The following is a 25677-nucleotide window of genomic DNA, read 5'->3' on the forward strand; positions in this document are numbered from 1 at the left end:
CCCCTGCAGCAGGCGGGGGCCCCCCAGACGCGCACCCACGAGGACCCACACCGGCCCACGGCAGAGCGCGTCCCCAAGGCCACCCTGAGCACCCAGGAGGTGGTCCCCTGCAGCAGCAGCAAAAACCGACGGACACGAAGCCAGTTTCTGGAAAGAACCCGGCTGTCAGAAGTCAAGGCCAAGAGCCACAGGGAGACCTGTACGACCTCTGAATAACCAGACCAGGTCCCGCCTCAGAAACTCCGAAAACAAAACAGAAACGGACTGGAAAGCCCATCACCTGGCTTGTGCAGGGGGGGGGGGGGGACAAGAAGGCCAGGGCTCTCCCCCGCCCTCTCCCTCCGTCTCTCTCTCCCCCCCTCTCCCTCTCCCCCTCTCCCTCTCTCTCTCCCTCTCTCCCTCTCTCCCGCGCGCGCACACACACACACACACAGGCAGCACCCACCACACCCCCACGGGGGTGGCACCAGCATCCTCAGGGCTCCTGGGCCCCCCTCCACTGCCAGACCAACCGCCCTCTGCTCTCCGCACGCAGGGCCCATCAAGAACTACCCTGGAGGGGGTCCCGGAGCAGACAGGGACCCGAAGCAGTGGGTGTGGGGAGGCAGAGGCCACGCTGCTAAACAACTGTGTTTAAGCAAACGAACCGCTGGACACCAAACATGTCGGGCAGCTCAAACCGCTGGCCTTGGTCAAATTCCACGTGAGCCATCAGGACGCACCTATGCTCTGGAGTTGTTTCATTACCAACTTTTCCAATTTAAAAACCCAGGCTTCTCAATTTTGCAAACGTTACTCACTTTCTGAAGGTAGGGGGCAGTGTAACCCCTTCTAAGCAAACGGGTCCCGGCGCCCTGGCCGCTCCCTGATGGGCAAGCAGCTGAAACCTGCACTGACGTGTCCCCAGAGGTCCCTAAGGTTCCCAAAGTGACCTCCAGGCTGTGGACGCTGGCCTCACCGGACACGTGAGTTGGAAAGGGCCTTTTCTTTATCATCCCCGTTCTTTTCCTTACAACAGTAAGGCTGTATTACTTTGCTTTTGTTGCTGTTTTTGGCCAAGCCTGCCGACATGCAGAAACTCCCAGGCCAGGGACAGAACCTGCGCCACAGAGTGACAATGCCTTAACCAGCTGCGCCACCAGGGGAACTCCAAGCCTGCGTTACTGTTGTCAGTCAAAGAACAAACTTCCAAGGAGGAAGATTAAGAGAAGCGACCAAGAGCCATCTTCGGAGCTGCTGCTGGGCGCCCAGAGACGGCCAGGGCCCGGCGACCCCTGGGGGCTCCGCTCACACCAGGAGTGGCGGCCCTCATCAGCGCCCGCTGGTCCGCTGAGGACCGAGGCCCCCCAGACAACGCCTGTCCCCACAAGTTTCTCCTTCTCCGCAGCACGGGACGCAGAAACGGTGAGTTTCCTGACCCTCCCAGAGGACAGAAGACACTGGAGTGGCCATGAGCCACTCAGCCTCCGACTGCTGCTCCAACCTGGCCACCTGGGGCCACCCTGCCCTGTGCCCAAAGCACCACCCTCGGCCCCCTCCCCTCACTGCCGTCAAAACCCACCAGGAGGAGGAGTTCCCCACTGTGGCGCAGTAGAAACGAATCTGACTGGCATCCATGAGGACGCAGGTTCGATCCCTGCCCTCGCTCAGTGGGTTAAGGATCCGGCGTTGCCGTGAGCTGCGGTGTAGGTCACAGATGTAGCTCGGATCCCCAGTTGCTGTAGCTGTAGTGTAGGCCAGCAGCTGCAGCTCCAATTCGACCCCTAGCCTGGGAAATCCATATGCCAAGGGTGCAGCCCTAAAGTAACAAAAAAAAAGCCAGCCAGCCAGCCAGCCAGCCAGCCAGCTCACTGGGGGAGGGCTGGCATCCACGGCTCACCCCACCGCAGAAAGGACCAGCAAACACACTGACCCCCCACCCCTCGAGGGCTGGCAGTGAACAGTTCGAGAACCCGCTTCAGCGCCTGCAAAGGATGCAGCTGCAGGCAGGCAGCTCCGAGGCCGAGCTGGCTGAGACCTGGATCGGACCGCGGTCTGGAGCTCACGCCCCAGGGTCCATGCCCGGTGCTGAGGGGTGTGCTGAGAACGACGCACATTAACAGCCAGGGCAGAGACAGGGAGGCCACTGTCCCCTCGGGGCGGGAACACACCCGCTCACACGCACACACCCCACCTGCGCAGTGGTCTCCCCCGCTCTGGGGGCTGCCAGACACCACTAAGGTGACACAGCCTAACGGGAAGCTTTTCAAAGTGCTGCTGGTGTTCAGTTCTGCGCTGCTTCAAAGAAGAGCAACTCTGACCCGCCCTGTGTCGGTGGCCAGAGAAGAATACGGGCTTCAGAGAGCCCCCCGCCCCATCTCCACGGCCCAGCGCCCAGCACCAGGGCGCCGTGGGGACCAGCCTCACCTGAACCCCGGGCGAGCGCTGCAGCGCCGCCGTGGGCTGGACTGTCGTCTGGGCCTGAGACACTTGCTTGATGATGGTCGTGGGGGTCACCTGCCGAGCAATGATGGGGGTCCCTGGTGCCTGGAAGACAAGGAGGAGTGGCCTAGTGGGGAGCAGGAGCAAGCGCCCGGCGGCGGCGGCGGCACCGCCCCCTCTCTCCCCAGGGAAAGCGGACCATCGGCACCGGCACACGCGGGGCCAGAGGCGCCAGCAGACCTTCCGAGCCCAGGGCCCGCCACGGTCGCCGAGGAACGCGTGCGCCTGGAACGCGTGCACTTCCTGAAATCCTGGCCACAAGCGCCAGGAAGCAACAAGGGCCGTGAGAAGCGCGTCCCCGCGCCGAAAGGTCGGTCCCAGGGCTGCGGACTCCTCAACCCCGGAGGGAGCGGCGGCCGCCAGCGGAAGGTGACCCGAAGCCGGCCGAGCAGACCCAGCGCGCATCCGACGTGGACGCGCACAGCGGCAGTGCCATGAAACCACGCGGGCCCCCCGGGCCCCGAGGTCAGCTCCGGGCACTCGGGTGTGGCACGGAGCAGGGCGCTCTGAGTCCCCGAGCACACACAGCACAGGCGCCGCCTGACCCCAGAGGGAGGGCAGCCCAAGTCCCCGAGGTCTCCCAGATCTTCCGAATCTGCCCCTTAGCTACTAAACAGCCAGCCCACTCCCGACAGCAGAACCGCAGCAGACAGGCGGCAGGAGGCCGAGCACACGGGGGCATCGCGCGGGTGCGGCCCCGACGGAAACGAAGGGCGGGCGCCGGGGAAGGGGAGTCCGGCAGCGGCGTCAAGCATCGCGACCCTCCCGCCACAGCCCGGGGGCGGGCAGGAACCCTAAAGGCGTCAATGCCCAGGGCGGCGGGTGTTCGCCACAACCCTGTGAAGGCCCTAGGCCTCCCGGACAGTGACGGCCAACACGGGCTCGGTGCTGACGGACCCACCGCTCCTGCGCCCTGCGAGCAGCACAGGCAGATCTGAGGCGGGGCGGGGCGGGGGGTGCCAGCAGAGAAGGAAGGAAGGGGGCACTCACTCACCTGCACAGCGGAGATCTGCACGGGAGGGGCACTTGTGGGGGTGGCCGGCCGGGGCCCCATGCTGCTCTGCGGCTGGGCCTGCGCCTGCGCCTGCGCCTGCATCTGGGCCAAGGCCTGCTGAGGGATCATCAGCAACTGGCCATTCTCGCTTCGCACGAGGACCATACCTGGGGAAGAGGGGGCATCAGGAAGTGGGCCCCCAAGGGCCCGACTCTACAGGGTCCCAACAGCTCAGGAGGCGGAAGCTGTCAACGGGCTCGCCAGCAGGGCAGTGTAGACGACAGCAAAACCTAAGGACTCGGTCGCGGCCGTCAGACAGTGGCTGAGCCCCCTTCGCAAACGGGCCAGGCCACGCCCTCGTGCCGCACCCCTGCCGACAGCCCCCCGCGCCCCTGCAAGGGGGCAGGGACACTGAGGGCCTGCGCGTCCCCATGGCCGTGCACACTCCCCACCAAGGCTGCCGGCATGGCCGAGTTCCCAGGGCAGCAGCGTCTGGTCAGAGGTCATGGTTGGAGCCCCAGCCCTGGAGCAGGTCTCCCTGGCCCCCACGCCACTGGAGGAGGCAGCTTGGCCCCTTTGCCGTCCTCGCGGGCTGGGCGGGACCCCAGAGGACAGGGCTCCCCACAGCCCACATGCCCGAGCCCTAAGGCCTGCAACGCCCCTTCTAGGAACGGCCTCCTCGTGGGCGGGGGCAGGGCCGGGCCGACGTAACCTGGGATGCCCACTCAGAGACACAGAGACCCCCGAGGACCACCGACACTTCATGGGACTTTGGCTCAACCGCTGGAAACCAAGTCCTAGTGGCCAGGTTTGCGTCAGTTTTAGCTTCAAACAGCAGCAACCAATTACCTCCTAGATCCCATCAGCAACAGTAACACAACTGTCACAATGAAGTTTCCGGGACAGAGGTGAGGATGGAGGCCTCGGCGGGGGCTCGGCACCCACTAAAGGACCAGGCAAGCAGCTGCCAGGGGTGTCCCATGGGGAGCTGCAAATGGGACCCTCGAGCCCGAGGACCGCTGCCAGCCTTCCCATGTGACACGAGGCCTCCTGAACCAACCGGAGGGGTCACACCAACCTACAAGTCCCTGGTGCTCCTGCAACACCATCACGACACCAGAAGGGACAGCCTCTCCCCAGGTTCACACTTGCAATGCTTGATCCAAAGGACCCACATTTATGCCCATTACGAGAGCTTCCCTCCCAAACATGCCTTTTACAACAAACGGGGCTGAAATCCCCCCCAAAAAATTGCCAATAACTTACTCTCTCGAAATCTCCAAAATCCGAGAGCTTGTTAAGGCTCAGAAGGGAGAAAGGCCTGGAATGCTCAGGGCTGGAGGGACGACCATGCCCTAAGAAGCTTGCTCGGTCCTCAGAAGGCTTGGCGGGCCAGGAGCCAGCTCGAAGGGCCACCAGCCTGGGCCATGCGTGTCTGGGGCCCCCAAAGAGGGGGCTCAGGGAACAGCCAGCCCTTGCTCCCCAGGCCACTCCGGGCCCTTCCTGCAGGGGCGCCAGGGCTGGCTGGGAGCAGGGCAGCCAAGCCCCCCATTCCCAGGCTGGGAGCCCCAATGTCAACCTCGCTGACGCCAACGCTTTGGTCATCAAAGGCTTTTCCACTTGAAGCAGGACACGTACAGGCGTTTAAAGGAACACTTACACAATACACGTGCAGGGAAGGCAATGTGGTGAACAGGCCAGGGAGGCCACAGGGATCTGTGGCCACTGGGGCTGTGCGACGTGCCCACGGTGAGAGGGACAGCGGGGGACAGAAGCAAGGGTCTTCCCCAGAAGAGACGACACGGCCCTTGCAGTGACATACCCTTTCTGTGCATTAAAAATGGCTAGAGTGAGCATTTAAATGGGTAAGCGAGAAACGTGACAGCCGCCACAGGGCGTGGAAGCCAAGTGGCTGCTCCAGCCTGGGGACGCCCACGGGCAGGGGCTGCCCTGGGGACCACTTTGCTGTCGGCTTCCCTGTCCACCACGTGGACAGGCGCTGATTCCGACACAAAGCAGTCAGGCAAGCACGTGACGGCCTGGGGACAATCGGAACAGCACCACGGCCTCAAGCCGTGCTGTGACATTATCAGGGCTGTGGATCGTAAACTCTGCTGCTAACCACTCCCTTTCAACACATAACTGTACCTACCTCCTCCTGCAAAGGCAAAGAAACACGACTTTGTCTTCAAATATAACCAACAATTTTAGATACGAGGTCATGGAAACGCAGTCGGGGGGGGGCCAGCCCCCAGGCCACCTGTTGCCGCCCCTCTGCGTGCAGCTCCGGGAGCTGGTCAGGGAAGGTCCCTCCCTGCCTGGCAGGCGGTAAGTGGTTCCCCCGGAGCCCCCACACAGCCGTGCACACACCACAGCGCTTCCCCGTCGGGCCGCCCTAGTCCCCACCATACACGCCCGCCTGACTTCGGCGGAAGAGAGCTGGGCGCCCGAGCCACAGCCACCCCACCCTTGAGCTGGGCAAGAGGCACACTTGTCCCGCTCAGCACAACTCCACTTCTGAAGGCCTTCCCTCCGCCCAGCGGCCCATTCCTGAGGGCGGCCAACAGGGGAGCCGGGAGCCCTGGACCCAGGCCTGCCTCCCGGTCCAGCCACAGCCCCCCGGGCCACCTTCCCGGCACCGCAGCCCCGGGCCCCGTCTCCCTCCTCCACTCAGGAGGCCCTAAAGCCAAAACCAGCCAACGTGCAACAAGCAGCGACGAGGACATGTGCAGCTGAAGCCGCCAGAGAGCCCCTCGGGGTCCCTTTAAACACTGCACTGTCTCCTCAGCACCGACGGTGAGTGTCCCCCACAGAGAACCTGAGAAAGGCAGGCACGCCGCGGAAAAGGGCAGTCTCCCCAAATCCCGCCACTGTGCGCGTCGCTCTCCAGCCTCTGCCGTGTGTGCGCGTGTGCAACACGCGTGCTTGGATCCTTGCAGAGAAAACAGGACATTTTGTTGATGCTGAGTGTGGTATTTATTTTCTTTTCAAACCCCTTATTTTCACTGGTTACACGTTATCTCATCCAAAACGTATTACAATTTCTTTACTGCTGGAAACAGGCTGGTTTCTGTTTGCGTTACTGTGAAGGCTCGGGGTTCTTAAACCACCATCCACGCACAGCCTAAAACCCCCACCAGCCGTTTCGAGGCCACCAAGCTGGGCCGCACGTGCTCCCGGGCACCACGGGCCTGGACGCCGCTTCCGGAGGCCGGGGCGCCCCTCACGGCCGCACGGGGAGCGGGCAGCAGGCAGCAGGCAGCCGGCCGCCTGCCCTGGGGCCCCAGGGCCCATCTCAGCCTGAGCGCGACCACCGGTTCTCGGAGACCCAGTGACCCCCGCCTGGCTCGGGAGCCAGGGGCAAGACCAGCCCGAGGGCTCCCGCGCCGCGCTGCGGTTCTTCTGCCCCTTTCGTACCCCATCTGTCCCTGTGTTTTAACGGAGATGTGGGTCAGCCAAAGACACACGACACGTCGAACGGGCATTCTCTGCCCGGAACCTCTACCCGGAAAACGTCTCCTCCAGGGAAACGTTCAGCACAGCCTTGGGGGCGCAGGCCCCAACTTCGGCCCCAACACACCTGCTTTCCTTCCGCCCCGGCGGAGGGGCTCCGGGCCAGGAACCAGCCCCCCGTGCTGGCGCAAGGAGGGAGCAGCAGCCAGGTCAGAGGGGCCGTCGCCCGCCCCTGCCCTCGTCCCTGCCAGGGTCCCCGGCACCGCCCCCGCCAGACCGCGCTGAGGGTCTGCGAAGCCGTGCTACGGGAGTACAGCCTGCACAGTCCCATGTGTGCCGGGGCCCAGGAGGACGGCCGCCGGCCAGGCTGTGAGGGTGGCCCTCCTGCCACACCACCCCCCAGCCCCACCCGGGGCTCCCCCGCCACGGGGCCCCACAGGAAGGATCCCCCAACAACTGCAACGGAAGCAGACTCAGCAAGACACCAACATGAAGCATTTTAAATCACGGCCTAGGAGGAGTTCCCTTGTGGTGCAGTGGGTTAAGGATCTGGCACTGTCACCACAGTGGCTCAGGTCGCTGCTATGGCACAGGTTCGACCCCTGGCCTGGGAACTTCCACATGCCACGCAGGTGAGGCCAAAAAAGAAAAAAGTATAGCCTGGGATGTTCCCACGTGGTTATGGACCTGGCACTGACGCGGCTGTGGCACAGGTCACGACTGCGGCACAGATTCAACCCCTGGCCCGGGAACTTCCACATGCCACAGGCGTCACCAAAAAGTACATACACAGATTACGGCCTAAATGCTGCTTTTACTCTTATGGATGTTGGCCTTTCAAATCACCTAAAAGAAAGCACCCAAAGCCTCAGCGCTGACTCAAGGGCAGGATTCCCGGGTCCGGGCCCCATGCTCGACCCCACGGCCACCAGCTCACAGAGCAGGGCCATTGGCCACACCAAGCTGTGTGTCACTGCAGCACCACCCGGCTCTTGAGGGGAACCTGACTCCAGCCCCCAGCCCAGGGTTTGGCTCAAAAGCATCTGGGCAGCATTTCAACCTTACCACTGCTCTCCAGCTTGCCCACGACAGCATACAATTCTGTCATTCCTGAAAACTCTCACTCTTGGCCCTGAGGGGCCCAAAGACAGAGCAGGACCCGCAGCAAGCAGGGCCAGGACCCAGGGCGGTGGGGGTGGGGGGGAGCCTGAAGCCGGCGCGCTCCTCCCTTGAAGGCCGTCTTGCGTCTTGGAGGCGCGTCCACGATGCACCTGCAGGCGCCAAGCAGGTGGTCTCTACCGCCGGCTTTACTCTAAGTGCTCGCAGCCAAACACCACCGTTCCCGACGTGCTGAGAGCACGGACGTTACTGCCCTTCTGAACATTTACCTAAAGACGAGGCTTCTGACCCAACTCACCGTCCAGCATCTGCAGCTCCCTACGGACCTCGAATGTTGTAAAGTCACGCACTTTTAATTCTTACAAAGAAAACTACAGAACGCCATGAGAGAAATTAAGGAAGACCTAAATGGTGATGGGCCAGAACTTGCTCGTGGGTCGGGAAATTCAGAACCTTCAAGACATCAGCTCTCAGGAGTTCCCATTGTGGCTCAGCAGTAATGAACCGGACTGGTATCCGCGAGGACAGGGTTCGATCCCTGGCCTCACTCAGTGGGTTAGGGATCCGGCATTGCGGTGAGCTGTGGGGCAGGTCACAGGGGCAGCTCAGGTCCCGCGGGGCTGTGGCTGTGGTGTAGGCTGGCGGCTGCAGCTCCGATTCAACCCCTAGCCTGGGAACCTCCACGTGCCGCGAGTGCGGCCCTGAAAAGAGCAAAGAAAGATGTCAACTCTCTGCAAACTAATCTGCAGACGCAACACACTCCACCCAAACCCCAGCAGCCTCGTCTGTGGAAACAGAGAAGCTGGGTCTAAATTCACAGGAGAACACGAAGCTCCCAGGGCACCCCGGGAGCGTGCGAAAGAACGAGGCCGGAGGACGCGCCCCCGGTTTCAAAGACGCGTCACGCGTCAGCAGAGAACGGGCGTGAAGGTCAGTCAGCCACGGACCCCGTGTGCGCGCGCGCGCACACACACACACACACACACACACACACACACACGGCCTCCACCGGGAGCATCCCTCCTTTCCTGGTCGCCTCCTGACCCCACTCACTGCAGCCCCTTCCCACGGTTCAGGGTTCTGTGCACCCCCTCCTGCAGCTGGGGCTCCCTGCAAAGAGGGCACCTAGATGCCTGGTGGGGACAGAGCCTCAATACACCGCTCGAATGTCCTCTCCTTAAATTCCACGTTCAAGCTAACTTGAAATAATAACACGTTAGTAAGAAATTATTAGCCTGTCAACGTATGCACACATGATGCACAATTTGTGTGCAGGATTGTCAAGCCGGCTCATGCTGGACGGAGCGCTCTCACATCCACGACCGCGAGCGGCCAGACCCACCACAGACAAGCCGGGGGGGCCGCCACAGGACGGCCACGCCAGAAACCTCCTCCGGCCCACGCGCAGCAACGGCGCGCCGCGCACCTGTAAACCCCGGCCCACGCCGGCTGTAGCTCAAGCCGCTCTGCCGATCCTGCCAGCAGCACGTGCGAGGCGCGGGAGCCCGACGTGCTCCTGTATCAGTCGGCCTGCATGTTTTCAGTTTGGCCAGATGAAAACTGAAGGTGGGAGATGGTCTGTTGGAGACGAGGTCACAGCGACGTGAGTTGGGGGGGAGGTAACAGGGACGCGGTCACAGCGACGTGAGCTTGGGGGCGGGGGAGCACGGTAACAGGCAGCCCCGACTCACCCAGGGCACCGTGCCAGCCTGGAGCAGCGGGAACCGAGCTGTCCCCGAGCACACGCCCGGCCTCCAGGCTCCATGGACTAGCAGAGGACAGGGCAGAAGCCCGATGGCCCGCAGCGCCCAGGGCTGACTCGGGGCGGGGGGGGGGGGGAGCAGGGAGCAGGGCATGCAGCTCAGCCGCGTGGCGTCCAGAGCCGGCCAGACCCTCGGGGCTGGCACAGGTGGAGCCCCAGCAGAGAGCAAGGAGCAGGGAGGGCCAGGAGCCAGGGGAGAGCGGCCTGGGCGAGGGCCGTCCTCAGACCCTTCAGCAGAACAGGTGCAGGGAAGGGCACCAATGCTGCAGAGGCTGCGTCTCCCCGACGGCAGAGCAGAGCTTCGCACATCAAAGTCCAACACTAACCCAGACTTGCTTATGGGGTCCACAGGCACATAACCTGAGACAGCCCCCAGCCTTCGAAGGGCACCAGGCAGTGATGCGCACGCCCACCCCGCCCCCACCCCCCGCGGTGTGCGTTACAACCTCTCCCTAAAACCGACCTTCTGTGGCCCACTTCTGCCCTGGCTTGTGCCAGGGGGGCTGGAGGGAGCCCCTCCTGACGTCTGCTCTCACCTCAGAGCCGCGAGACGGCTGTCTCGACAGAGACGCACGCGAACACCAGTCACCAGGGTAACTTTTTACCCCAATGTCCCGAGACAGCGGTACCTCTGCCGCGCCCCTCGGGCCGGTGGCACCCAGGCCTAGGGCAAAGCCCATGGACACAGCCCAAAGCCAGGGCCACTCTCGCGCCCACTGACAGAGAGAGGTGTCTCCCCCGCTGCCACTGCCGTGCAGGCCGGTGGCTCAGAGAGACATGCGAAGTGACTGCCTTGGACAGAGGGCCGGCCCCACGCAGGCCTTCCACTGGCCCCCAGCCGGCTCCCACCCGGGGCCTGGCAAGGCGCCCCCCACCCCCCACGGCCCAGGGCTGGGGAGAAGCGGGGCCCCATCCGTGACTTTCCTTCTCTTCAAAGCCTTGAGGACACTTAGTAATGGCTCTAAGGTGTCCCCCGGAACCCCTGGACCTGTGATGAAGAACCTCGCGGGCATGCACAGGCTGCTGAGGCCAACCCTCTGCGGCCGCCTCCGCCCGTCCTCCCCGAAGTCCTCCACCAAGGGTGCCGCCTGCGTGGCCCGAGGCCGCCAGTGCTGCTCCGTGGCCCATGTCCCGTCTCACCCCCAGTCCTGACACTGCATCCGCCTCGGGGGACCTGGGCGGCCGGGGCCCCGCAAGTGCAGCTCTGTGGCTCCATGTGCCCCACCCACCTCACTCCTTCTGTGGGTGGAGGGAAAACGCTGCCCCCCAAGGAAGCCGGGGTGGCTCCCCTGACGACAGCACGATGGAGGGCACGGTCTCTCTCTGCCCACCTCCTCGCGGCCTGTACCCGCTCCCTCAGCCAGTCTGCCGGGCTCCCCAAGCACCTACTGGGTGTGTACTGGGCTTCCTAGGCAGTGGAGAGGCAGGCACCAGCCCCCCACCCGCCACACCCAAGCAGTCTACAGCGATCAGTGCAACGGACCAGCACCCCTGGGGCACGGCCAGCACCAGCGCGGTGAAGGGGTGCCCAGGGCACCTCCCTGGCCCCCTCCCAGGGGCCTGACTGGGCTCCTGCAGGGAGTGACACCAAAATGACTCAGGCAGGGAGTGGGGACTGGCTGTCAGGAGGGTGAGGGGGCGCAGGCCCCAATGAGGCAGCACGTCCCCCCACGGCCACTGTCCAAGAGCGGCCGTGGGCGCCCGGCTGAGGGTCTCACGCTCTCCAGGAAGCCGGGGGGAGGATCAACATACAAGCCTCAAATACGACTGCACATCTCGGCAACAAAGAGGTAGAAAATGCAATTCTTCAGAACGACTGTTTACAGCAACAGGAATCAACTCAGCACGTCCCGGAAGACGCTCGCAAAGTCTGCACACGACCCCCGTGGGAAAAAGAGAAACGCCGACTGCGAGACGGTGCGGAGGGCCGGGCCGCGCACCCGACACGCAAGCACGACGCTGCAGCCACGCGTCCTCCCCAGATCCACCCGCAGGGCGATTCAATTCGGATCTCAGTGACAGGCCTCAAAGCACTCGTTCCGAAACCTCTAAGCGGAGTTCCCGTCGGGGGCAGCGGGAAGGAATCCGACCAGGACCATGAGGCCGCGGGTTCGATTCCTGGCCTCGCTCAGTGCGGGAACGATCTGGTGTTGCCATGAGCTGTGGTGTAGGTTGCAGACGTGGCTCAGATCTGACGTGGCTGTGACTGTGCTGGCAGATGAAGCGCCAATTCGACTCCTAGCCTGGGAATGTCCATATGTCGCAGGTGCAGCCCTCAAAAAACAACAACAAAAAAAAAAAAACCTATAAGCAAGATGGAAATATCAGGACTGGCCCAGACAGACCTCAGGAAAAGCTAGAGAGATGCCAGCCCCAGCAGATGCCAACAGTCGACACAAAGCTACGCTATTTATGGACGTGAGGGGACTAACAGAAAGTAATAACACAAAAGAAAACTGAGAATCCAGAAACACACCCCAATAAAATGAAACGAAGTGCTACAGAAGGGGACAGTGCCAGGAAAACCATCGATGCCAAGGGTGGGGAGGAAACGGGAACTCGCGGTGCGGCGCCACCCGCGCGTCTGCGACCGGGAGGAGTGAAGACATGAAAATGGAAGCAAACACGAAATTTTTCAAAGAACATACAGGAGACAACCCCTACGACCTCGGAACTAGAAAGAACTCCTTAAACATGAATGAGAAAGGGATCTGCCATAAAGAAAAAGAGGCACCTGCTGCGGGGCAGTGGGGTGAGAATTCGACCACAGCGGCTCGGGCGGCTGAGGGGGGCGCGGGTTTGATCCCTGGTCCTGCACAGTGGGTTAAAGGATCAGGTGTTGCTGCAGCTCTGGCTCGGATTCAACCCCTGGCCAGAGACCTTCCACGCGCCGCAGGGGTGGCCACCAAAAAAAAGAGAAGAAAAAGACAAAAAAAGAAAGAAGAGAAAAAGAAAAAACACCGATGCAACTACAATAAAATCAAAACGTCCTACTCCTCAGAAGACACCTTTATAAAGCAAAGGCCCAGCCATGAACAGAAAGAGCGCACTGGTCACACGCCTGACCCACAAAGGACCTGTAAGCGGAAGATGGACAGGAGTCCATAAATGCAGAGAAAATTCAAGAGAGCACCAGGCAGAAAGACGTGAGCACCTCACGGGGCACCGCGGGCAGCAGGAAGCGAGCTGCGGGATGCGGGCTTGCTCGGCGCCGGAGGAAGGGAGAGGAAAACTCCAACGACCCCTTGCTCGTCTTTCACACACGCACGAGGTCTGAAGAATCGAGAGGCCTAATGACGCCACGTGCCGTCGGGGCTGAGGACAGCAGTGCTGGTGGAGGAGCAGGCGGGAAGACTGCAGCCTCGCCCACGGCCAAGGCCAGACAGCACCCACAAGAGACCACCGCCAACAGCCCTCGAAAGACGCCCACAGAACATTCAGCACCTCAAATGGAACAGACATGAAATGATACCGCTTCCTGGCCACATGGGGTTTATCCTAGGAATGTGCCACGGTTTAACAGTCAAAGTCAAATCCACGCAACACCTTGCTAACAGCCTGCACAGGAAAACCCAGGAGCATCGCAATACACAAAGAAGCACGTCTGACACGTCAAGACATCCATTCAAAAGCTCTCACCAAACCAGGAACAAGGGAACTCCTCAGCCGAATAAAGAAGTCTATCGAATTCCCGTCGTGGCTCAGCAGTTAATGAATTCGACTAGGAACCATGAGGTTGCGGGTTCAATCCCTGGCCTTGCTCAGTGGGTTAAGGATCCGGCGTTGCCGTGAGCTGTGATGTAGGTTGCAGACGTGGCTCGGATCCCGTGTTGCTGTGGCTCTAGCGTAGGCCGGTGGCTATGGCTCCGATTGGACCCTAGCCTGGGAACCTCCACATGCCACAGGAGCAACCCAAGAAATGGCAAAAAAAAAAAAAAAAAAACTCTCACCAAACCAGGAACAGAAGGGAAGAAGGGAACTCCTCAGCTGAATAAAGAACATCTATCGAGTTCCCATCGTGGCTCAGCGGTTAGCGAACCCGACGAACATCCATGAGGACACAGGTTCAACCCCTGGCCTTGCTCAGTGGGTTACGGGTCCGGTGCTGCCGTGAGCTGTGGGGTACGTCGCAACGCAGCTCGGATCTGGCGTTGCTGTGGCTCTGGCTCTGGCCCTGGTGTGGGCTGGCAGTTACAGTTACATTTGGACCCCTAGCTTGGGATCCTCCATATGCCATAGGGTGTGGCCCTGAAAAGACAAAAAAGACCAAAAAAAAAAAAAAAAAAGAAGAAGAAGAAGAGCATCTATAAAAAAATCCCACAGCTAACACACACTTAATGGAAAAAGTCTGAATCCAATCCCCCTGAAATCGGAAACAAGACAAAATTCCCTCCCACTGCTCCTTTTAACATCACACTGGAGGTTCCGCTGGTGCGACAGAGCAGAAAGAAAGAAAAGGTGCACAGAGCAGAGAGAAAGAAGGAAGCCTCTCTACCTGCAGGTAACACAGCTGTCTCTGTAGAAAAGCCTAAGGAGTCTACAAAACTGCTACAAGAACTAGTGTTTGAATCAATGAGCAAGATCACAGGATATAAGGTCAATACTTAGAAAGTGATTGTATCTCTAAATACTCGCAAAAAATAATTGGAAGTTGTAAAAAAAAAAGTACGATTACACAGCATAAAAATATGAATACTTAAAGATACGTTCGTTTAACGAAATATGTTACAGACATAAACACTGAAAACTATAAGAACGACGCTGAGAGGAATGTTGAAAGACCTAAATAAACGGCAAGGCATACCATGTTCATAGATCGGAACTACCGTTAACATGTGGGTCTCCACAAATCTGATTCGCAGAGTCCACATAACCCGGGCAAGATGCCAGAGGACTCCTTTGCAGAAAACGACAAGCTGACTCTAAAACTTAGATCGAAATGCAAAAGACCCAAGTAGCCCAAAGCATTTTTGAGAAGACTCATGCCGAGTTCAAGACTTACGATCGACTAGCAATGAGATCCTGGGGTGCAGCACAGGAACTACAACCAATCACCTGCGACGGAACAGGATGGCGGACAGGGCGAGGCGAAGAATGCACGTGCGGATGTGTGACTGGGTCACGCTGCTGCACAGCAGAGACTGACAGGACGCTGTCCCTCAGCTGTAGCGGAAAACTTAAAACAAACCACTTCGACGGAGCTGCACCAATCAAGCACCGCCGTGCTGCGCAAAGTCCATACACACGCGGCCAATGGATTTCCACAAGAAGTGGCAGGATAACCAACAGAGAAAGGAAGATTTTTTTTTTAACTTTATAGCCGCACCCACGGCATACGGAAGTCCAGGACTGAATCCAAGCCACAGTGCACCGGGCCAGGGATCAAACCCACACCTCCCAGTGACACGAGCTGCTGCTGCAGTCAGGCTCTTAACCCACTGCATCACAGCGGGAACTCCAAGACATTTCCATCAGATGGGACTGTGACAACTGGATGGTCTATGAGGAAAAAATGAATCTCAACCCCCTACCTTACAATTATCCCAAAATTAACCTGAACCGGATCAAGAGCTACAACCTCAAAAACTCTATAAGAATACATGGGAGGAAATCCCTGCACCCTAGTTAGGCAAAACTTTCTTTGATAAGACATAATGTGAACACTGGGGCGTTCCCATCACAGCTCGGGATTAACAAACCCTACTAGTAACCATGAGATGGCACGTTCCACCCCTGGCCTCACTCAGTGGGTGAAGGATCCGACGTTGCCATGAGCTGTGGTGTAGGTCACAGATGCAGCTCGGATCTGCTGTTGCTGTGGCTGTGGTGCAGGCCAGAGGCGACAGCTCCGATTCGACCCCAAACCTGGGAACCTCCATATACCGATGGTGCAGCCCAAAAACAAACAAACAAACAAAAAAAAACCACAATGGGAACACTGAAAGAAAGAAAGTGATAAGCTGGACTTCGTTACAATTGAAAACCTGGAGTTCCCTGGTGGCTCAGTAGGCTAAGGACGCAGCATTGTTCACTGCTATGGCTCAGGTTCAATCCCTGGCCCAGGAACATCCCCATGCCACAGGCACAGCCAAACAAACAAACCGAATTAAAAAAAAAAAAAAAAAAAAACACAGATGAGAGATTTGAACAGACACTACAGGAAAGCTATGCAAATGATAAATAAGCCCATGAAAGGATGCTTGACAACATTAGTCATCGGGAAACACAGATTAAAACCATAATGCGACAGCACTACACACCCATGAAAACAGCTACAATTTAAAATACTGACCATATTTACTTTTGGCAAGGATTTGAAACAAGCATCACACACACTGCTGCTGGGAATGTAAAACAGTACAGCCACTTTGGAAACCAGCTTGGCAGATTACAAAGTTAAACATTCACTCACACACCCAACCAGCCCACTCCTATAGGTACCTGTCCAAAAGCAATTAAGACTTAGGTCATACGGAGACCTACAGGGAAAGGCTTTAAAAGCACTATTCTATTTTTTTTTTTTTTTTTACTTTCACAATATTCTGTCAGTTTCAGTTATAAAGCTTCAGAGAAGTACTACTCTTAACAGTCAAAAGCTGGAAAACAACCCAAGTATCCATCAACTGGTAACCAGACGAATAAAAAGCGGCAAATGCCCACAGCGGGGAGCGCTGCTCTGCAAGGAAAAGGCACGGACGACACATGCAACGGCTGCGAACATTTCAGAAGTATTCTGCTAAGTGAAAGAAGCCAGACATCAAAGTCTACTACGGTATCGTTTCATTTCTGAAAGATTCTAGAAAGGGCAGAAGCAGGGAGACAGGGCAGTTCACTGATGCGGGAGTGGGGGCGGGGCGAGAGGAAAGCTGCGGGTCTGCAAGGACTGTACCTCGACTGCGGTGCACGTCTGCTAAACTCCCAGAATCATACGCTGAAAGAGGCACATTTCACTGCAGGAAAACTATGCATCGGTAAGAGAATGTTTTTAGCCGCCCCGTGGCACGCAGAAGTTCCTGGGCCAGGGATGGAACCTGCACCACAGCAGTGACAATGCCGGATCCTTAACCACTTGGCCACCAGGGAACTCCAGAGAGACTCTAAAACATAAACGCAATGAAACACCCTGCACACCTGCTAGAACGGTTACAGCGAAGAAGCCGCCCACGATGAGTGCTGGCCGGGCCTCTGGGCCCTGGAGAGCCGAGTCACCAAGCCCTCAGGACAGGCGGGTGGCTTCTGCCGAGCCAGAGCATACACCTGCCCTCCGAGCCGTCTCTGCCGCTCCTAACATCTCCCCGGGAGGAAAGGGCTCCACGCACCCTCCCAAAGCCACCTGCTAACGGTCACAGCAACGCAATCATCGCGGCAGAAATCAGGACACGAGCCACCGTCCACCCGCGGATGCAGAGACTACCGTGCGGCGCGGACACAGCATCATCACTGGACGCGGCCCCTGGACGAAGCTGACCTGGAGAGAATGCCAGACACCAGGACACACGTCGAGCAAGATCCCACACAGACGAAATCTCAGCAAGGCAACACCCGGGGTCGCCGCCGTGACGCAGCGGAGACGAACCTGACTGCCACCCACGAGAACGCAGGTTCCATCCCTGGCCTCGCTCAGGGAGTCGGGGGTCCGGCGTGGCTGTGAGCTGTGGTGTAGGCTGGCAGCTGAAGCTCCCATTCAACCCCCAGCCTGGGAACCTCCATGTGCCGCAGGTGCGGCTCTAAAAAGACAACAAAAAGAAAGAAAAGGAAGGGGACACCCAGCCGCAGTGACAGAGCCCACGGCCCAGGCAGCCTGGCTGTGGGGGGCGGGCAGGTGCCCACCTCTCAAAGCTCGATCTGGGGGAGCTCCCCAGGGGTCTCGTGGTGAGGATTCGGTGCTTCTGCTGATACAGCCTGGGTTCAATCCCTGGTCTGGGAACTGAGATCCTATGTGAAGCCACTACCCGCCATGGCCAAAAATAAATACAATATAATGCCACCAGGAAATGACCTCCAGCTTGCGTCCTAAAAAATAATTTAAAAACCAAGGTTCAAGTCAGTGTATGTGCCACATTTGGTGTAAGAAGAAAAGGGGGAAAAGAAGACACACACTTCTTTTCACAAAAAGGAGTACTTGAACGGACGGCCCACAAACTAACAAAAATAAAAAGGCTTTAAATTCTCCCCAGGGGGAGGGAAGAGCGAGGAAAGTACATGTAAAAAGTCCAGCTTTCATGCCATGGAGATATTTCACACATTCAAAATATGAGTTCCCTTCATGGCACAGCGGAAACGAATCTGACCAGGATCCATCCATGAGGTTGCGGGTTCGATCCCTGGCCTCGCTCAGTGAGTTAAGGACCTGGCATTGCCGTGAGCTGTGGTCTAGGTCGCAGACAAGGCTCGGATCCAGCATGGCTGTGGCTCTGGTGTAGGCCAGCAGCTGCAGCTCCAATTAGACCCCTAGCCTGGGAACCTCCATATGCCATGGGTGTGGCCCTAAAAAGACAAAAAAAAAAAAAAAGTTAAAACAGGAGTTCCCGTCATGGCTCAGTGGTTAACGAATCCAACTAGGAACCAGGTCCTTAACCCACCTCGCTCAGTGGGTTAAGGACCTGGCGTTGCCTTGAGCTGTGGTGTAGGTCGCAGACGCGGCTCGGATCCCACGTGGCTGTGGTTCTGGTGTAGGCCGGTGGCTACAGCTCCGATTCGACCCCTAGCCTGGGAACCTCCATATGCCGCGGGAATCGGCCCTAGGAAAGACCAAACAAATGAAAAAATGAAAAAATAGAAACTGAAGTTGGAAACAAGTAAAACCGAAGAGAAAAAGCTAAACCATCTATCAAATTGGTAGCACAACACACACACACACAAAGAATTGCTTCAAAGAAGTCTTGAACGCACAAAGAACAGCAAAGAAACATTCAGCTTTTCTCTACTTTTATTTATAATCTTGAAACTTTGTAACTATATGGTAGAATAAATCAAGTAATGAATGTTTGTTTACACAATCAGGATTTCAGATGCTCTGTGCAAAAGAGATACAAATATTATTTCAAAGAATTGGGGGGGGGTCTGCTGTCAGAAACACGGACAGAAGCTCCCTGCACGCACAGAGCGGCGACAAGTGACAGCGGCCCTGGCCCCAGCCCTGGGCTTTTCCAGCCCTTTCTAAAGACCTCTCCTCTAGGCCTGGGCCCAGCGCACACAGCACACAGCAGAGCGCTCCCTGCCAAGCAGGACAGCGGACAACCAGGCCACCGCCTCTGGAAACCTCACAGAGTGCCCTCGCCTTACGCTGCCCGCAGACCCGTCCCAGGTGCAGCCAAGACAGACACCCACCGTGGCACGTCCCCCCACCGCAGCACGGCTCGCCACCACCCACGGCAGGCCTGGAGCCCAGGCCTGGCACACGGCTGGCCCTAGACTCATCCCGAAGAACAGGTGCATGTCCATTAAAATCACCAGGTCCTCACCAGAAAACAGCTAAGGATCCGGAATTCTGGAAATCAGGAGACAGCGTGTCGGAGGGCCCCACAATGACCTCTTGGGGACGCAGACACAGGTCCTTATGTAGTTCTTCCCCAAGCGCCTGCGTCTTTACCAAATTTTCTATGATGGGTAAGAACTGACAGATCAGATGTCACTGGTTTGAAAGGACAGACTAATAAGTAAGCTATACCTTACAACGGCCACTTCTGAAACGGGCAGGCCGAGAAGAAACCCCATCGGATCTGTGGGTCAAGTGCACAGCCAAAGGCCAAGCCCTGACAGACCCTCCACATTCTCTTCCACTGGAACAGCAGCGAGACAGAAACACCCGGGGTGGTACCTCCAGCCTCGGACCCGCTGCTCACAGGGCTCCTGGGTCCAGGCGCTTCTAACACAGTGCGGCCAGGAAACGTCCCTGTAGCTCATGCAAAAGGCTACCAGGGCTCTCCCCGCTTCAAAAATAAGAAAAGCGAGGTGAAGCAGCCAGTGCCAGACCTAAGGGGCAATGGAGGGATGCAAGGGGCGCTGAAGCCCAGTGCCAGCCGCCTCCTCGACTGCACCCTGGCTCCAGGAGACGGCAGACAAATAAATGCGACCACAAACTGTAACTCCCCAACGGCGCTTCTCCCAAAGCGTCACGCAGCACCGCGGCAGGAAGACGTTGTTTGCACGGCTTTACCAAAACACAGTTTACAAAGAACAGAACACATCCACTTTCTTCGGCGGGGAGGCCCACCCCCAAGGCATGCAGAAATTCCGGGGCCAGAGAGCAAACTCCAGCCACAGCAGGGACAACGCGGGTCCTCAGCCTGCTGCGCCCGCGGAGCTCCCCCGAGACGCTCGCTTGACGTGCACAACCCGACGCGTCCGGACAGAAGCGCAGAGCTGTGTGACCACCGCGCCATCGAGACGTAAACATTCCGCCAACTTAAAACGTCTCCGGCATCACAGCGCCCGCACCCCTGGTCCAGGCGACGACGGTTTGATGGCTTAGCTTTGGCCAGGATTCCCATAAATGGATTCCGCCCACAGAAGGTCTCCTGCCTGGCTCTGCGCTCGGAGGGCTGTTCTGAGACCCCCGCGGACCCGTGAGGCTCGCGGAGCACAGGCCTGGGGGGCGGCGTGCGGGGAGGAGCGGGGAAAGCGCCCCTCGGATGATGAACAGGGCGCTGCCCGACAGGCCGGGGTAAACCGCCGTGGAGACGGTGTGAAGAGGGGTATGACTGAGTCACTCTGCTGTCCGGCAGAACTAACGTCACTTTCTATTCCAACCCGCTTCAATGAATCTTGAGAAAAACACCACAACACAGGGCGGCTGCTGACACGCCCAGCAGGGCCCGTGTGCACCTGCCGCGCTTCTCCCGGGGCCGCAGGGCCGAGAAGCCGCCCGCCCCCGGCCGCACCTTGGGGGCCGCCTGCCGGCCCTGCCCCGCCTGGGCTGCCGCGCCCGGGCCTCCTGTGCTCCCCGAAGCGCGGCCTTCCTCCCGCGGCCTCAGGGCCGGCCTTCCGTCTCCCTCGCAGCGGGCGCCGACCCGCCACCGCGCTCCCTCGACCCCAAGTCCCGGTTACTGCTCTCCTTGGATGGCCTGTGCCACCCGTGTCCCAGGAAATCTTCTCCCGACCCACAGGCGCCTCCTGCCCCCTCTCTGGGTTTAGGACGCTGACCTGGGCGTGGACGCTGCGGCCAGGGTCTGCCGGGACCCAGCGGGCAGGGACCCCGACCCGGGACCCGGCAGCCTGCTCCGCGGCCCAAGACGCCCTCTCCGGAGGAGGCTGCCGCGCCTGCAGGGGTGGGGCCCGAGAGGACCCTCACCAGCCTCAGGGGCCATGTCCTCCGAGGGGTCTTGGTCTGAAACCACAGAGACACCGCTTCCGGGATGGAATCTGACTTGCTAGCGGGGGAGGGACGGCCGCCCCAGATGCTCAAAGACGGGCCCTGTCCTCTGCTGTCGGCGGGGCGCCCGCGGCCCCCCACGCCCAAGGCCGTCGCCCTGCAGCGGAACGGCTCGGGCGCTGCCGTGAGCAAGCGGGCCCGGCTCCCCGGGGTCAGCGCGGACAGGAACACCCGCCATCCAGTTCCCACCCTCAGTGCGGCGCCGGATTCCTCAGCAGGACCTCCGACACGGGGCCTGCCCGACCGACACACGGCCCAGGACCCTGGGCCCGTCCCTCCTCCTCCTCCACACCCTCCACCAAGGCTCGCCCGCCTCCTCTCCAGCCGCAGCGTTCGGCCCCCTGCCCACCCTCTCCCCGGAGCAGGGTGCCCCTCGTGCAAGCACCAAAACTCACCCCTGATCACCCCTCGCGTCCCAAGGCTCCTGGGGGGCTTGGCAGGACCAGGTCCTCAGGCAGAGACCCTGGCACTGGTTCACCTGAACCCCAGGCCGAGGGAGGGGCTTGCCTTTCGGGAGCCCGGGGTTCCAAAACGCTTTTCTCAGAACGCTGGACTCGCTGGGGACGGGGAAGAGCGACAGTCCCCCCGGAGACTGGATGGGGCAGGACCCGCCTCAGGCTTCCCTGCCTGGCTCTCTCCAGCCTCCCGGAGGCCGCTCCTGACAACTCTCCCCAAAATACCCCCACTCGTGCGAACAGCTGCCAGTAAAGAAACAGGTGCGCTTCCTCCACCTGATAATCGACAAACAAGCAACAGCCGAGCGCGTCCACTAAGATCTGCACAAGGACGCCCCCTCCCCACTGCTTGTCAACTGCAAGCCCTGACCAGCACTGAAAAAGAAAAGGAAATAAAAGGTACGCAGACTGCAAAGGAGCAAGGAAACCTTTCTTTATTCACAGATCACATGCAGAAAATTCAAAAGAACGGACCAAAAAAACCCACCGCACCGCACAACTCCCAGCACCAATACACGGTTACGGCAAGGTCGAAGGAAACAAGGTTAATACACAAAAGCCACCTGCTCTCCTATAAACCAGCAACGACCAGAGAGAATTTGAAATTAAAAACACAACCCCATTTACACTAGCACCCAAAAGCTGCAATACTTAGATATAAATCTAACCCACATGCATGTGTACAAACAGGCGTTGATGAAGGAAACGCAAAGGGGAGCTAAACCAGGGACGAGGACGCCACAGACACGGTCCCGGCCGGGGACACAGCGCGGTCAGGACGCCACTTCTTTCCAACTTGGTCTACGGGTGCATTGCCTTCCCAGTCAGCCCCGGAAAGTCGCCGGTCAGTATCAACAAGCTGCCGCTGAGGTGCACGGCGAGAGGAGGCGAGGGACCCAGAAGAGCCGACTGACTACGACGGGAGCAGAGCAAAGAGGTCGGACCACCTGCCTGAAGACCTGGCGAGGAGCCGGTGGAGCAGAGGGACCCCAGGAGGGAGCCGCCGCCCCGCCGCCTAGAGCCAGCTGACCCGTGACAAAGCAGCCAACGCAACCCCATCGAGCAGGGACGGTCTCCGCGACAAACGGAGCTGGGACCCCTGGACGGCAGCCACGCCAAAGACGAGCCCAGACACCGACCTCGGCCTCCGCGGAACGAACGCAAAATGGAGCGCGACCTCAAGGCAAAGCGCAAACGGTAACACCCTCAAGCATCACAACCCCCGGCCCAGACGGCTTGGCCCCGAAGACCTCCGCCACCACACCCGAGGTGCAGCCGGCGAAGAGAAACCCGTCGGCTGACCCGCAGGGAGATTAAAACATCTGCTCTGCAAGAGCAGCGACGGACAGGAGGAAACACCCGATAAAAGCCTGTCATCCAGAACACACAGAGAGCTCCTGAGCTCAGCTCGAAAACAAACCACCCATCAGAAGTGGGCCAAAGACGCAGCCGACACCTCGTCCAAGAAGAGACACAGGCGGCCCGTAAGCACAGGAAAGACGCTTTCCATCAGGCATCAGCGGGGAGGCAGAAGCGAAAGCAACGGGCCGGCGCGGTGGGACTCTCGGCCAACACCCGCAGCCCCGGCAGCACGGCCGGTGAGGACGTGGAGCGCCAGGGACCCTCGGTCACGGCTGCTGGGGGCGCAAAGCGGTGCGGCCACTTGGAAGGCCGCTGGGCAGTCGCTTCCGAAACCAATCCCGCTCTCACCATACGACCCGGCCACTCCGCTCCGTGGCGTCTACCCAAAGCAGCTGAAAATTTACGTCCACACAAGAACCGCACAAGGATGTTTACAGCATCTGTGGTCACAGCTGCCAAAACTCGGAAGCAAGCAGGATGCCCTCCAGCAGGTGACGGATAAACTGTGGAGCACCCAGACTGCGGAATGCTGTTCGGAGATAAAAAGACACGAACTACCAAGCCATGAAAAGACATGGTGGGGAGTGCCCTGGTGGCTCAACAGATTAAGGAGCCGCTGTGCTCACTGCTGCGGCTCAGGTGCGGCTATGGTGCGGGAACTTCCACATGCGGCAGGAGTGGCCAAAAAAAGACACGGTAGAAAAACCACCAAACTGTGCGACTCCAGCTACATGATGTTCTGGAAAAGGCAAAACTACGGAGACGATGAAGAGGGGAGTGGTTGCCAGGGGCTGAGGAGGAAGGACAACCAGGAGGAGCGCAGAGGACCCCAGGGCGGGGAGACCACGCCGGTGACACTGCCACGTGGACACGCACCCTGCACCGCGTCCACATCCACAGCAGGTCCAGCACAAGAGCGAGCCCTCAGGGAGACTGGGGGCCCTGGGGACAATGACGTGTCGGTGCAGGTTCAGCCGTCACAACGAGGCCCCACCGGGGGGGGGGGGGTGCACGATGGGAGACTGTGGGTGGGTGGGCTCAGGGGGTATATGGGAAATCTCTGGGCTTCCCTCTTAATTTGCTGTGAACCTCAAACTGCTCTAAAAAGCAAGTTTCTTTTTTTTGGCGGGGGGGGGTGCTTTTTAGCTCACACCCAAGGCATATGGAGGTTCTCAGGCTGGGGGTTGAATTGGAGCTATAGCTGCTGGCCTACACCACAGCCACAGCAATGCCGGATCCTGAACCCACTGAGCAAGGCCAGGGATCGAACCCCCGTCCTCATGGATGCTAGGGAGACTCGTTTCCACTGAGCCACAACGGAACTCTAAAATAAGCCCGTTTTTTTAAAACCTGCGTTTGCTGGTACGTGGAGAGCGCGGGGAGGTGGTGCAAAGCCCCTGAGAAGCAGCTCCTGGGTGGCCGGCTGACCAGGGTCTCTGCGAGACCACGCAGCCAAGTAAAGGAGCGAGAGAGGCACCAGCCCCAAGAGGAGGGGGCCAGACGCGGAGGAGACAGCGCGGGACGCCTCGCCAGGTCAGGAGGGGACGAGGGCGGCAGGAGGGGAGCCAGAGGGGTGGGCCCAGCTCCGTCAGGGGCTCCGGGAGGGATGTGCCCGCACAGCGACCGCAGACAGCAACGGGAGACCCTCTGGACGGCACAGTGCAGGGTGTGTCCAGGCTTTAGACGGAAGAACTAACGGCCAGAAGGTCCTTTCCCATGAACCTGAAGATGCTCTGGCAACAAGAGGGCCCGTCTGGTCCCACGTGCCCTCCCAGGGACAAGGGGTGCCGGGGCCCCCCTGGCCCCCACCCCTGCCACGCCCTGCACAGGGGCCTGCACACCTACTGTGTGCTAAGTGCTGTGGGGCACCGAGCGTCAGGGGGCTTCCCTTCTCAGGAAGGACCACAAACCAGCAGGCACAAGGCAACACCCCTGCCAGACCAAAGAGGTTTCAGAGGGGTCAGAGGTGGACGCGCCAGGAGGGCCCCCACCATCCCACAGGAGGGGTCCTGAAACACGACTTGCACGGCCCGGGCACAGCTCTCTTGACACAGTTACGCCAAATCTGACACTGTCAGCCACGTCCAGGAAGAGGCCACGAGCAGGGAGAAAAGGGGAGAGAGGTGGTGACCAGGTGGCAGGCGCCCCACTCTCCGGGAGGGGGCACAAGAGCTTATCAGCCCATCAAAGACCACGTGCAGGGACGGAGACAACTTCAACGCTGCACCTGCAGGCTGCCCTCCTCCAGCCTCCACCTAACCAGGGCCTCCCCCAGGCTCGGCCGTCTGCGGAGCGGACAGGCCACAGACACCTCCGGGACCTGACTCAGCCACGGCACCCATGCCACCAAGCGCCACGCCGCCGTCCCCGTCAACGCCAGGCCAGCACGAGCCCTGCCCCCAACACAGGCGCCCTGCTTTGCTGGCAAAACCGACAGGTAACCCACAGGTAGCCCCACCTGTCCGGGCTGAGGACCCACGGAGAGGCCCGGGAGACACACAGTCCCGAGGAAAGCTGCCGGGCCTTGGGGCCCTCCTGGAACCACCTGGACGACGCACAGAAGTGTCAAGAGCGAGGCTCTCGGTGAAGGAAGGGGTGCCTGACATAGGTGCTGGCGGCATGCACGTGCGGAGGTCAGAACGTGACCCCTGAGGGCAGGAGCCCAGGCGCTGTGTCC

At 59.6% G+C, this 25677-nt stretch overlaps 1 protein-coding gene across 1 annotated transcript in view; it reads right to left on the reverse strand.

The window, feature by feature from the left end:
* TAF4 (TATA-box binding protein associated factor 4) overlaps nucleotides 1-25677 on the reverse strand; it is a 64144-nt gene that overhangs the window by 27825 nt on the left and 10642 nt on the right. Inside the window, 2 exon segments of the mRNA XM_003360050.4 lie at nucleotides 2407-2526; nucleotides 3476-3642. Of these exon segments, the coding sequence (XP_003360098.4) occupies nucleotides 2407-2526; nucleotides 3476-3642 (287 nt within the window).

The sequence above is a fragment of the Sus scrofa genome, chromosome 17 (assembly GCF_000003025.6).
Source record: "Sus scrofa isolate TJ Tabasco breed Duroc chromosome 17, Sscrofa11.1, whole genome shotgun sequence".
Lineage (NCBI taxonomy): Eukaryota > Metazoa > Chordata > Mammalia > Artiodactyla > Suidae > Sus > Sus scrofa.